The 11945-nt window shown below is 54.0% G+C and overlaps 6 protein-coding genes across 6 annotated transcripts; 2 read left to right on the forward strand and 4 right to left on the reverse strand.

Annotated features, from left to right (window-relative positions):
* Positions 1-626: 626 nt before the first annotated feature.
* Positions 627-2270, reverse strand: CDEST_08801 (Putative dehydrogenase, E1 component, thiamine diphosphate-binding protein). The gene is made up of 2 exons (XM_062924960.1): positions 1567-2270; positions 627-1497 (listed from the first exon to the last, which is right to left on the reverse strand). Exons 1-2 carry the CDS (start codon positions 2188-2190, stop codon positions 724-726), a joined length of 1398 nt encoding a protein of 465 aa, XP_062781011.1. The 5' UTR covers positions 2191-2270; the 3' UTR covers positions 627-723.
* Positions 2271-3256: 986 nt separating this feature from the next.
* Positions 3257-5225, reverse strand: CDEST_08802 (Putative major facilitator superfamily, MFS transporter superfamily). Its single transcript, XM_062924961.1, has 3 exons — positions 4785-5225; positions 3681-4722; positions 3257-3601 (listed from the first exon to the last, which is right to left on the reverse strand). Exons 1-3 carry the CDS (start codon positions 4977-4979, stop codon positions 3345-3347), a joined length of 1494 nt encoding a protein of 497 aa, XP_062781012.1. The 5' UTR covers positions 4980-5225; the 3' UTR covers positions 3257-3344.
* Positions 5226-5752: 527 nt separating this feature from the next.
* CDEST_08803 (uncharacterized protein) lies at positions 5753-6908 on the reverse strand (the record flags this gene model as incomplete). Its single annotated transcript, XM_062924962.1, has 3 exons — positions 5753-6607; positions 6667-6771; positions 6831-6908. The coding sequence occupies 3 exons, from the start codon at positions 6906-6908 to the stop codon at positions 5753-5755; spliced, it is 1038 nt and encodes a 345-aa protein (XP_062781013.1).
* A 163-nt stretch (positions 6909-7071) lies between these two features.
* CDEST_08804 (uncharacterized protein) lies at positions 7072-9762 on the reverse strand. The gene is made up of 4 exons (XM_062924963.1): positions 9591-9762; positions 9262-9535; positions 7969-9184; positions 7072-7876 (listed from the first exon to the last, which is right to left on the reverse strand). The coding sequence occupies exons 1-4, from the start codon at positions 9666-9668 to the stop codon at positions 7444-7446; spliced, it is 2001 nt and encodes a 666-aa protein (XP_062781014.1). The 5' UTR covers positions 9669-9762; the 3' UTR covers positions 7072-7443.
* Positions 9763-10243: 481 nt separating this feature from the next.
* CDEST_08805 (uncharacterized protein) lies at positions 10244-10420 on the forward strand (the record flags this gene model as incomplete). The annotated part of the gene is made up of 1 exon (XM_062924964.1): positions 10244-10420. The coding sequence occupies one exon, from the start codon at positions 10244-10246 to the stop codon at positions 10418-10420; it is 177 nt and encodes a 58-aa protein (XP_062781015.1).
* Positions 10421-10612: 192 nt separating this feature from the next.
* Positions 10613-11944, forward strand: CDEST_08806 (Putative ubiE/COQ5 methyltransferase). The gene is made up of 2 exons (XM_062924965.1): positions 10613-10961; positions 11024-11944. The coding sequence occupies exons 1-2, from the start codon at positions 10681-10683 to the stop codon at positions 11688-11690; spliced, it is 948 nt and encodes a 315-aa protein (XP_062781016.1). The 5' UTR covers positions 10613-10680; the 3' UTR covers positions 11691-11944.
* Position 11945: the final 1 nt, after the last annotated feature.

Below are 11945 nucleotides of genomic sequence, written 5' to 3' on the forward strand. Positions count from 1 at the left end.
ACCAACTCAACAGAGAATCAGACGGGTGACCCCTGCGACCACAGCCAGAGGAGACACTTGACTAGCGACATCACCTAATACACCCCTTATGTCATCATGTCATGGAACGGTCCTCCTGCCACGCCTACCGTTTGGCTCCGTCCCAGCCTCTAACTGCTGTCTGTCTCCCGGGACCCAAACACGGCGTCCTTGCAGCGTCTGACCGTGCTGCACGTGGAGGCTCCACAGCGTTTGGCAGGCGCGGGCACGACGATGGCAGGCTCAGCCCAGCCCTCCGTCCTGCTACCAAATGCCGGAAGTTTTGCGCTACGGCCCATGGGTACCCTCACATACACAAAAGACGCTCGTCATGACGGAACCACGGCCCCGCTCACGCGTCCACATTTCACTTGCGAGCCCCAGATTCTGACGCAGCTGATTCAAGCGCGGTGGGTGGTGGAGAGGCGGAATCTATGGCTTTTGTTGCGCCATCATGGTCTAGCAACGGGTGTAATATCCGGACCAACGCTCCATTTCTAAGCAAATGGAGCCCAGCGCAGCAAAGAGAGAAATGATGAAGATGGATGGAAAAAGATGGAAAAAATTTAAACACCTCACGCGACGTTGGTCATTCAGTGTGGACTATGCACAGGCAGTGCCGTTTTTCGTTCCGTTTTGACTCCTATCGCCCACTGCTGTCTGGTCTTGGTTTCTAAGCAGGTATGGTGTAATAGCGTCGCTGGTCTACGACTTCAGGCTATCCTTGCCCCCCTCGAATTCGCTCACCTCGTACTCCTCCGGGTATTTATCCAGGTGCTCGCGCAGCTGCGCCATCTGCTGCTTCAGATCCGGTGTCAGCTCTTCGTAGACATCCTCAAACATGCCCCGGATCGGCGGCTTCTTCTCCATCTCGGCCTCCTTGAACGCTTTTAGCACCTCCCGCCTCGTCGACTCTCGGCATTCCTTCTCTTTGCCCTCGTCCCACATGCCCCTGGCCTCCATGTACTTGCGAAGCCGTGTGATAGGGTTGTCTCTACGCTTCCAGTCCTCGACCTCGACCCTGGCGCGGTACGCGAACGAGTCGTCCGACGTGCTGTGATGGCTCACCCGATAGGTCATGGCCTCGATCAGGATGGGCCTGCCCCCATTCTCGAGAGCCATCCCGCGCGCCCTCTTGGTCGCCTCCCGGACGGCCCAGATGTCGTTCCCGTCCACTCGGATGGTGTCGATGCCGTACCCGAGACCACGGCTGGCAATGCCGTCGCCCCGGTACTGCTCCAGCGTCGGCGTCGAGATGGCGTAGCCGTTGTTTCTGCAGATGAAGATGACGGGGCAGGACCTCGTCGCCGCGATGTTCAGCGCTGCGTGGAAGTCGCCTTCGCTGGCCGCGCCCTCGCCGAAATAGGCCGCGACCACTCGCGGGGGGATGGACGGGTCCTGCATCCGCTGCATCTTCAGAGCGTAGGCCGCTCCCGAAGCTTGCGGCAGCTGCGTCGCCAAGGGTGAGGATATGGTGTGCTAGGACACCGACGTTAGCAAGACTCTTTTGTATGTGCATGCGTGGGTGTGTAATCGGACGTCACGCACAATGTTCAACTCCTTGCTGCCGTAGTGCACAGGCATGTTCCTCCCCTTGCCCGGATCCTTAGAATTGGCAAACAGCTGGTTCATAAAATCCCCTGAGGTGAACCCGCGCTGCTTGAACACGCCCTGCTCACGGTACTGGCAAAAGATGACATCCTCGGGCGTCAGCACGCTCGCCGAGCCGACGCTCAGCGCCTCCTCGCCCGCCGATACCATGTAGAAGCTCAGCCGGCCCTGGCGCTGGGCATCGAACATGATAAGGTCCATGACCGAGATGAAAACCATGTCTTTGTAGAGCTTGACGATGTCCTCCTCGCCCAGATCGGGCACGAAGGCATCGTCGACGATGGCGCCGTCCTGGTCGACGACGCGGTAAGTCGGCACGGCAGGGTAGTCGCCGGGGGTCTCGAACTTGAGAGTGCTTGTGAAGGCGCTCTTCACAGCCCCCGGAAAGGAGACGTGGTTCGCGTTGGGCCGCTGGGAGAGGCTGCTCGCTGCTCGGCGGGGTTGGGATCGGGAGGCCGTCGTCGTTGTCGGCGGTGATACGAAGGCAGCCGTTGCGGTGCCGCCGGCTCTAGGGACAGCCCCGCAACGGGGCGCACGGCAGATGATTCTTGACGACCTCATTCTCTCTTTTCCTGAGGCAATTGGGTTGTTCTTCAAAATCAGCAGTAAAAGAGAAAGGTGATTGTCCTCAATTCCTGCAGTTCGAGGAAAGACGGCGGGTTAGAGAGGGAAGCCGAGACAGCTATCCCGAGGGACGGCCGTCTACCATCGGCCGAACGCTCGACGTCATGCTGAGCCGACGGAAAGCGAGACATTGCAGTGTGAGGGTAAGAAAACAGAGAGAGAGATAACAGCAGATAAGCCCTCCCCCCCTCCTCTCGGGCCCGTAACCCAGAGCAGCCCGTTCCCCGCGCTGGTGCCCCGCGTGACCCCCAATGATGAATCGATAGGCGATAGGTACCTACCCAATGAGTCGAACCTTGGAACAGGGGACGGCCTCTGGACTGCCTGGGCGTGTGACAAGGTTATGGTTTGCTCCGTGGGCGAGAAGAAAAGAGTTTTGATTGTATTGCTCGTCTCTGTTTGAGGTTGGTATCTAACTAAGACTTTTCAGTTTTACGCATGAATTCTTGGAACGCGGTCCTATTCGATGCAAGGACAACTTCTTGGATACCTATGTAACGGTAGCGTTTTAACCGTACTGGACGGTTTGTTGTGAAGTTTGCTTTCTCTTTTGTTACGGTGATGGTTAGATCCGGTGCTGGCCACGATTCAACACCAGTAAGACTGAATGGTCCATTTTTGGCCTCTTTAAGCCGATGTCTGTCCTGCTGTGTTAAGTCCATTGCATTGCGTATTGTCTGCAGCTGCGGACGGGTTTTGTGTGTCTGGCTGGGTTTGCCTCGGAAAGAAGGTCAACCCTTGGGGTTGCAGTTATTGAACGGGAATGGCCGGTTCAGAAAGATATTAATTGTCGACATCTCGATGCCAAATCATGGATCCGTCTGTAGCCCCAATAGCCCAGCCTCAACAATCAAGTAAGCCTCAGAGCCATTTTCAAGTCCTTTTCAAACTATGGGAAAATGGATATTGCGTCTCGGGTGCGCAGGCTTGGGTTTGATTCTGTTTCTGAAAGGCTCCCCCGTCATCCTGGAATCACACTTGAGACGACATCATTGACACGACCATTGACACGATTTGGCCTACATTGAACGGCCAACCATGGCATTAAGAAATTCGTTATACAACACAGTCAAACGTGAGGCTGAGGGCAATTAGTAGGTATATCGGAAGGCCTTGTTCTCCCAGTCCGTGTTGTCCCCCTTTTCCTGCTCAAGGCCAGCCTGGAGCATATCTTCCGGAACGCCATACTTGGCGTTGCGGCGCTTATTCTCACTCACGCACAGCAGGTAGTACACCAATCCAGACGCAGCCATTAGCGCGAACGCGAACATCATGGCGCTGATTCCCAGAGGATATCTCGGCGACTGGCTAGACAGAAAAAGTTGCGGCCCAATAATGTTGCCAATTGCTATAATTCAGTCAGTCTCAGTCACAGCATCTAGATCTCACACACTTCACCAGTGGGTGGTGGGCATGGGGAATCTTACCATAACAAACGGCAACGGTGACGCCCATAAAGCTCTTCTTCGTTGCCCCGGCCGTGTTGGACGAGTTCAGACTCAACATAAACACCCACGGCACATTATAGAAACCCATGATGTACACGCCGGCCAGTGACGCGTCCCGCTGAGCGTTCACGTCGAGCGTGTGCACCATCACCGCGCCCGTGAGCCCGACCAGCGCCGATAGGATCCAAAACAGACACCGCAGGTTCTGCACAAAAAGGGAGATGGTCGTGAGCGCTGCGCCGGCAACCATGGCGACCGCTGCCTGCGGTGTGGCCATGAGCACCGTCTTCGTCTGGCTGAAGCCGTATCCTGCGATGATGAGCGGGTTGAAGTTGGTGATGCCGGCATTGGCGATGGCGTAGCCGATGCCACATGCCCAGACGCACCAACACTTGGGATCTTTCAGGGCCTCGAGGATCTGGGCCGCGTCGAACTTCTTGTTGGTGTCGACACCCGTCTGGTTCTCGGCGAGCCGGACGATGACCTGCTTCTTCTCCTCCTCATTGAAGAACCACGCGGTCTGCGGTGAGTCGGGTAGTGCGAAGAGCACAACGAACCCCGTCAGAATCGTGACGGCGCCGTAAATAATGAAGATGTACTTCCACGTCGACAGCGACCCCTTGATGTTCCCAATGGCGTAGGAGAGGATACCGCCAAAGACGCCCGCGAAGGTGTTATGCCACAGCGCGGTGCGGAGAGGCTGCTCCTCGCGGCGGTACCAGGTCGAGTTGAGGACCAGCATGCACGGAAGCAAGGCGGCCTCGAAGATGCCCAGGAGGACGCGGATCGTCGCAAGGCCGGCGAAGTTGTGACACGCCGACATGAGGCAGATGGCGGCGCCCCAGAGGACGAGACAGGTGCCGATGAATTTCCCTATGGGCACCTTTGTGATAAGCCAGAGGGAGGGCAGCTCCATGGCGAGGTAGCCAAAGTAAAATATGCTGCCGAGCCAGGAATATTCTTGGCCCTTGAGGTTGGTGTCTTGTCTCAGGCCAAAGATTGCGGCGAAGCCTAGGGCGTTCTTCACGACGATGCATGGTTAGTGGAGAGATCGTTGGTGTTGAAGAGTGCGTGTTGACTTGCCTTGTCGAGGAAGGCCAGCGTCATGCTGATCACGGCGCATGGCAAGACCACAAGGTCCGTCTTCATCCGCAAGCGCCGGTTCTGGGCGGGCGTCGGCGCAAGAGTCTCGTCGTCCTGCCCGACTCCATCTCGGACGTCTTTGACATCCGCCTTGTCGGTCGAGCTGCTGTCAACAGCGACGGGTTTGGGATCCATGTTGAAGTTCGCAACGCACAGACGAGTCGTGTAAATCGGGGTGGGGGCCGTGTAAGTCCCGAACGGGCTGAGGAACGAAAAACAGCTCGCTTCGGCAACAAAGTCAACGACTTGAACCAAAATCAAGCCGAAGCCAAGGGGTGGTAAGTACTCTGTACGATTGGCATTCTTGCGAGTCGCGGCTGACCGCAGATATTTCAATGCCGCTCCACATCGTCTACCGAAGCAAGCTTCCGTGCATCAAAACTCTCATCATGTCGTTGTCGATATGAAAAGACCGGTAATAGGAGCGATTGACGGAATCGGCTTAAGCTATCACGCAATGAGAGTGTGGATCTTTCTCGGTGCCCACCGAGATCACTTGGGTGAAGATATCGGTCCAGCCCGAGTCGACGTCCTGAGTCGTGCTCCACAACTGCACACTGTGATCGGGTAAGTCCTTAAAGGTTGGCGGCTCATTAACTAACGAAGTGGTACAAGGCTCAAGTTATGATATTTGAAAGCCATCTGCCGAGCTGATACATATCACGAAGCACGCGATGCAGTGTTGCGAGCGGTCTGTTGGTTTGATTCATCCCACCCTGAGACTTACATCGCTTTCCGATTGGTGGGCTTGAAGCACCGGCATAGTTACAAAAAAGGCACCGATTAACAGCATGAAGAAGAACAAGCAGAAGAAAATATTGCTGGTGACACAGAATGTTCAGCAGTTGATCATACCGAGTATGGGAGGTTGGACCAAGAGTTGACAGCCGTACTGTCGAGACAGGGACTCAAAGCTTTGACTTCAAGTCATCCAAGACACTCAGGTCTCGGGTTTGTTCAAGTTCCGCCAGAATCTGCTCTCTTGTCCTCGACACATCCCGCTCAACCTCGGCAGCGTACAACGTCTGAATCGCCTCCGTAAGAGCTCCCCTTTTCCCGTCACCAATTCTACGTCCGTCGACTTCAGTGACGTGAATCTGCGACGGGAATGTCCCGGTGCAGAAAGCCTCGTCCGCCCCGTACACTTCAGTGAGCGCAAAATCGAGCTCCCGGACCTTGATGCCGTGAGCGCGGCAGACATCGATGGTCTTCTGACGCGTGATGCCCTGCATCTGATTGTCCTTCGTCGGCGCCCACACCTCGTCGCCGCGGACAATAAAGAAGTTGACTGAGTTGCACGTCTTTACAAACCCTCTCAAGTCCAACATCAGCGCCTCATCTACACCCATGACATTGGCGCTCACGCAAGCTTGAACGTCGGTGGCCTTGGAAATGTGGTTCCACTGCTCATCTTTGACATCCGGCGGGCCGCGGCGAACCCAGGTGGTGCCTAGACGCAGGCCGCGAGACTTCGCTGTTGGGTCGACCGCCTTGATCTCGGGGATGATAACGATGAGTGGCAAGCCAATGTTGACGTGTGGGTTCTGGTACGGCGTTGACTTCAGCCCTCTACTTACTACCAGGCGAATATGAACGTGGGGCTCGTTGCCCATATCGTTGGCGTCAATGGTTTGATGGAGTAGTGACAAGAGCTCTCCTTTTGTCAGACCCAAGTCCATGTACATAGCCTTCGCGGACTGGAATAGCCGGTTAATGTGTTCCTTGGCGAATTGAATGCGGCCTCTGACGGCACGAATTCCTTCCTGTGAAACCCCCATAATTAGCTAGGTAAGGCTAGTGAGGAGCATGAAATCAACCCTACCCATATTCCATCACCAATGAGGAAGCTTGAGTCGAAGACCGAAACCACAGCCTGGTTTCTGTGAACTAGCCGGAAGTCTCGTGTCACGCCATCGCGGATACCGACCTTTTGAGGCAGTTAGCTTTACAATTGACCAATTCAACTTTGTGTCCAGTGAAATTCACCAAGATAGAAGCGTTTTTGGTATTGACAACAGATGTATGGCTCGTAGCCGGCTGGGCCTTGTGTTGAGACTGAGACATGATTACTTCTAAATTTGGCAGGCGATGGTTTGTAAGTCGGCGAAAGCTTTGTTTGCAGCCCAGGCATGAAAAACGCAAGTCGCACTGGACCTCAAGTTTCCCGACATTTATCATGCGGCAATTGCTTGAGAGATGTCCCAAAGGCCCCCCCAGTGTCATCCCCCCTATCAGCCAGTCCGTTGCACTGAGCTCGGCGAGGGCCGAAATTTGACGATGCCGTACGGTATCGTCTCCATCTTAACTCGGTCCCGTCCGAGTCCCAGGTGTAACAGCAGCCAACCCTAGAATAACGTCATCTCGACTCGGTGATGGTGGTTGAACCCCCGAGCTCCCGAAATCACAATGATCCAATGTCGGGTTGTTTTCCATGATTGTGTCAGTGGTCGATATCATTCACCTAGGAGTGGGTTTCGGCCCGCTTCCAACAGGTCAAAAGGGTTGGATGATTTGTTTTGAGACTATGGCTGCGAGAGATGGTTCTTCCGGTGGACTGTCCGGCCAGAGACCGAGTGTAAGGGCAACAACGATTATCATCCTAAGTCCCGTTCTGGCTGTGCTGAATTTCGTTCATGAATGTATCGAACCAGGCAGTCAGGCCTTCATCCAGACCAAGCTGAGTGTTGTCGAAATATCCTGTCACTTGGCTCATGTAGGTTTCCAGCCCTTCGCCCAGAAACGACATGGGATATTGCAGATTGCCCGAAGGAATAGCTCCCAGCGTGTCAGATGAACTGACATGTGGTGCAGATGAGGCATCTGTCATCTGAGTCTGTCCGCTTGGAAGTTGCCAGGTTGTCGGCCCATACACCTTAATCCGCGCTGCTTGGAGAAGATCGCGATATTTCATCAGTTTTTCTTCCTTCATGCGACCGATACCGCGCTCGATGAGTTCAATGCATGCGGCTACATCGCTTCCATGAGAGTGAAGAAGGGGGGAGTCGGGGTTGCGACTCATTGCCTTTACATGCCTGGTTTCGCTCCATCAGCCTCTGCCATGGATGCAAAGAAGAAGACTCTAGCAAGAGCGGTTGATGAAAAGCGAACTGGAAAAATAACCTACCAATCGCAATATAAACCTGCCAGTCCTACCATCAAGATCGAATGCACATGGCGGAAGCATCGACAGACGGCTGTGATGCCATAGTGGAACTCCAACTTTACCCATTGACGGACGGTGCCGGATACAGCGCGAGAGCATGTTTCAACCATCTCGCTGGAGGGAATCATAAAAGTGGGAGATGGTCGGTACATGAGTAGCAGAAGAAGACCATAATCGACCTTCATCTCGGAGTACTCTCGTGTGCCCTTGAAGTCAAGGAGGGTCATCTCCCGCTTCCAGTCTTCCAACTCTTTTTGAACCTCTTTGATTTCGCTGCATATTTGCTGGAACGTGGTCCTAGCTGCTCGTCCGTCGGGGGCCCTGGCGATGTAGACAGATTCGAGTATACGGCCGCTTATCTGGCGTAGTCTTACCAGATGATTAAAGATTTTGACATTGAGTCGATGTACTATGGGTGCTACCTGAGCTTCAGCGGCTGTAAGTTCATCCAGACTGCTAATTGACGGTTTCGGTGCGTCTATCGCGTGGTCTCGAACCGATAGCACTCGCCCGGTGATCACGGCAACCTGTCTTTCGAGGCTGTATACGCACCACCAAGTGCGATTACGGACCTCACGATCATCGGAACTAAAGTCTCCAGCAACAACGGAACGACGATGAAGCCCCATTTCTATTGCTGCTGACATGGCGTAGCGGCTCAGGTGCCAAAGGTCGTCGCCATGGCTCCTGACATTCGATTCCAGCACCCATAAGCTCAGCAGCAGTACGGCATGGAGGCTCTGGATGTCTCTCGGATGGTTGAGGAAGTTGAAGAAGAAGCGCAGTCCTGTTTGAAAGTAGTCGGCTGGACTGTTCAGATCCATCATCCTACGATATTCTTGGTTGTCGGAGCGGGTGGCAGAGGCCAAAGCCAGAACCAGGAGAACCAAGAACCTCTGGTATACAGTGCATCGTGTTGGGTCTTCATATATGCGTGAAAAGCTACTCCTCAGGAAGGGAAGTGAAACGAATGGCCACCAAAGGTGAATGTGGCTGATGTATGTTTGCAGGAGAAACACTGCGACCGGTTGTGGCGGCAGGGCTGCATTTTTTTGAATAAATTCTTGATCTAGAATAGCGAAATCCCCTCGGGTTGAGCGAGATATCGAATAGGGCTGTTCAAGATCGATCTGCTTGAAGAAAATACGGGCAAATGTTGAGCCAGTGGCACTGCCCACTAGGATGCAATTTTGATCAGCGTCAAGCTTTAAAATTTCAACTCCAGCAATCAAGATGCTGGCTAAGAATACTCACTGTATATTCTCTCAGAGTGACTATGAGGGATTCCGATAGCGAGAACACCGATTTCTTCGGCTTCTTTGCGGATATTGTCAAACCGACTCTGCTCCAATGTTGTGGCATGTTGGTTGGAGGAGTCTCGAGAAAGGCTATCGAGCCTGCCTTGGAGCTCGACGATCCGGTCTTGCAGGCTCTTTACAGCAGCGTAAGAATACGTCACGCGATCCGTGATATTACATTGCTCATTCTGCCGATGGCATGTCGAGCATCGAGGAACTCGCAGGTCACACTTCGACACGCCAGTCAATCGGGAATTCTCCAAGCTTTCAGCGCACTGAACTCACCTTGACTTTTCGTGCATGACAGCGACTGCATGCCTTTGAAATGGTTGGTGGAAAACGTTCCTCCCAGCTCGGATCCATTAAATGGCAATACTGGCAATGATAGAGTCGCCACGAGTTTGGTGGGAGAGTGCGTGGACTATCACGCCTCGGGGGTGCCCGAGTCGTGTGGTTAATGGACAGTGAGTGGACAGTGCAAAACAGTGTATCTATGGTGCTTGTGGAGAATAGGTAGGGGTCTTTATAACGAACCCACTTGCCGATATCAGCAGGCTTCGGGTGGATGGTTCGGTGTGGTTCGGTGAGCGAGGGTCGTTGCAGACGGTGTAAGTGAGGCGGTTTCCCATGATCACTCTCCACCTACCTACAAAGCAGTACTTTTCTGGAAGTCTAGGGACGTAGGCAGATCAAAGTGAATCATAGTCTATAGTACACTAAAGGGGTTTCAGCACCCAATCTTCCATCTTCGAGAAAGAAACCCAACTGCTCTCAGCTATCGCACACAGCAACGACCCGTACATTCCTTCGCGTCAACAAACCCAACCAGTCTCGACTTCACCATTATTCGTCAAACACTGTCCTCAACTCACAACCTCAAAAAAAATAAAAAAAATCATTCCCGGCGATATTGCAGCTCAGAAACCACACGCAAAAATATGAGTCCTGCCGCCAAGATCGCCGTTCTGGTCCTGATGCTCACCCTGCTACTGTGCGTTATCGCCTATTTCGCCCGCCAAGAGATACACACCTTCGCCAAGGTCCTCACCCATCACCGAGCGGCACGCAAGGAAGAGGAAACAACTACCAACGTTTCCACCGAAACCACTGTCTAGGTAGGACACAGTCTCAATCCATTTCCACAAACATATCTTCTCCGCACACCTCTCACGCTTTTCGTTGTAACCGCTCCTGTCCGGTCATATTCAAGGTGTGGCTTGTCACTAATGTCACCAACGTAGCGTGCACAGCCACAAAAATCCGATCTCCCATCTCCACCAAAAACTCCGTAGCGGAAGTCTCCCAAGCACCGATCGACTGACTTCATTGCGCCCCCAGGACCTCCCCTACCACTTCCCCAAGTCATTCCCAAGCAATGGCGACACGACGCGCCCTCCGCTTCTCATGGAGCGTGCGATCCCTCTCGAACCAGATCAACACACCACACTCTTCCGTCTCTCGCCCCTTTGCGATCGCCTCCCGATCCATCAACACCTCGTCCGACTCCTCCGCCGACAGCAAGACGACACATTTTGGCTTCAAGACTGTCCCCGAATCCGAGAAGGCCGATCGCGTTGCCGGCGTCTTCCACAATGTTGCCGACTCATATGATCGCATGAACGACCTCATGTCTTTTGGCTGGCACAGAGTATGGAAGTACGTCCCCTCCATCTCCCGGCCCATCAGAGTGCCACCCACCACTAACACCTAAATCTCAGGGACCATTTCGTCTCTGGCCTCCAGCCAGGCCTGTCAGCCTCCAACCCCCCGACGCCTCAACACATCCTCGATATTGCCGGTGGAACTGGCGACATCGCCTTCCGCATGCTTCATACGGCGCATAACCTGAACAACAACCCCGATGTGCGCGTCACCATTTCCGATATCAACCCCTCTATGTTGGCCGTCGGCCGCGACCGCTCAAAGGCCCTGCCCGCCTCTCAGCAAGCCGCCATTTCTTGGCTCGAGGCGAACGCTGAGAAACTCCCAGAGGGCGCCATCAAGGATAACTCGATCGACCTGTACACTGTCTCTTTTGGCATCCGCAACTTCACCAACATCCCCGCCGCCCTGCGTGAAGCCTACCGCGTGCTCAAGCCCGGCGGTGTCTTTGCCTGTCTCGAGTTCAGCAAAGCGGACAACTACCCGCTATTCAACGCCGTCTACAAGCGCTGGTCTTTCAGCGCTATCCCCTTGATCGGTCAACTTGTCGCTGGTGACAGGGACAGCTATCAGTACCTCGTCGAGAGTATCGAGCGCTTCCCTAGCCAGGAAGAGTTCAGGGACATGATCAAGGACGCCGGCTTTGTGGTTTCCGGCGACGGTTATGAGAACCTCACTGGTGGCGTTGCGGCCATCCACAAGGGTATGAAGCCTGTTGCATAAGTAATTCGGGGGTAGAGGCTTATGATGCGAGGAGGACCCAACGAAAGAGCAAGTCAAGGTCACAAGGCTCGTGTACAATCTTTGTATCTGTGTACTAATATGGAAAGCTGGAAATGGCTGCATAGACGACTGGCAGCCAGATGGTCTCTACAAAAGAAAAATGTGTATTAAGATGGCCGCTGGCCCTGTACAACAGCCCCTTTCCTTCAGAGTCTTGGAAGTGCGTCACATAGCACCTTTTGCTGCGCACTCCTG

This window comes from Colletotrichum destructivum, chromosome 5 (genome assembly GCF_034447905.1).
Source record: "Colletotrichum destructivum chromosome 5, complete sequence".
Lineage (NCBI taxonomy): Eukaryota > Fungi > Ascomycota > Sordariomycetes > Glomerellales > Glomerellaceae > Colletotrichum > Colletotrichum destructivum.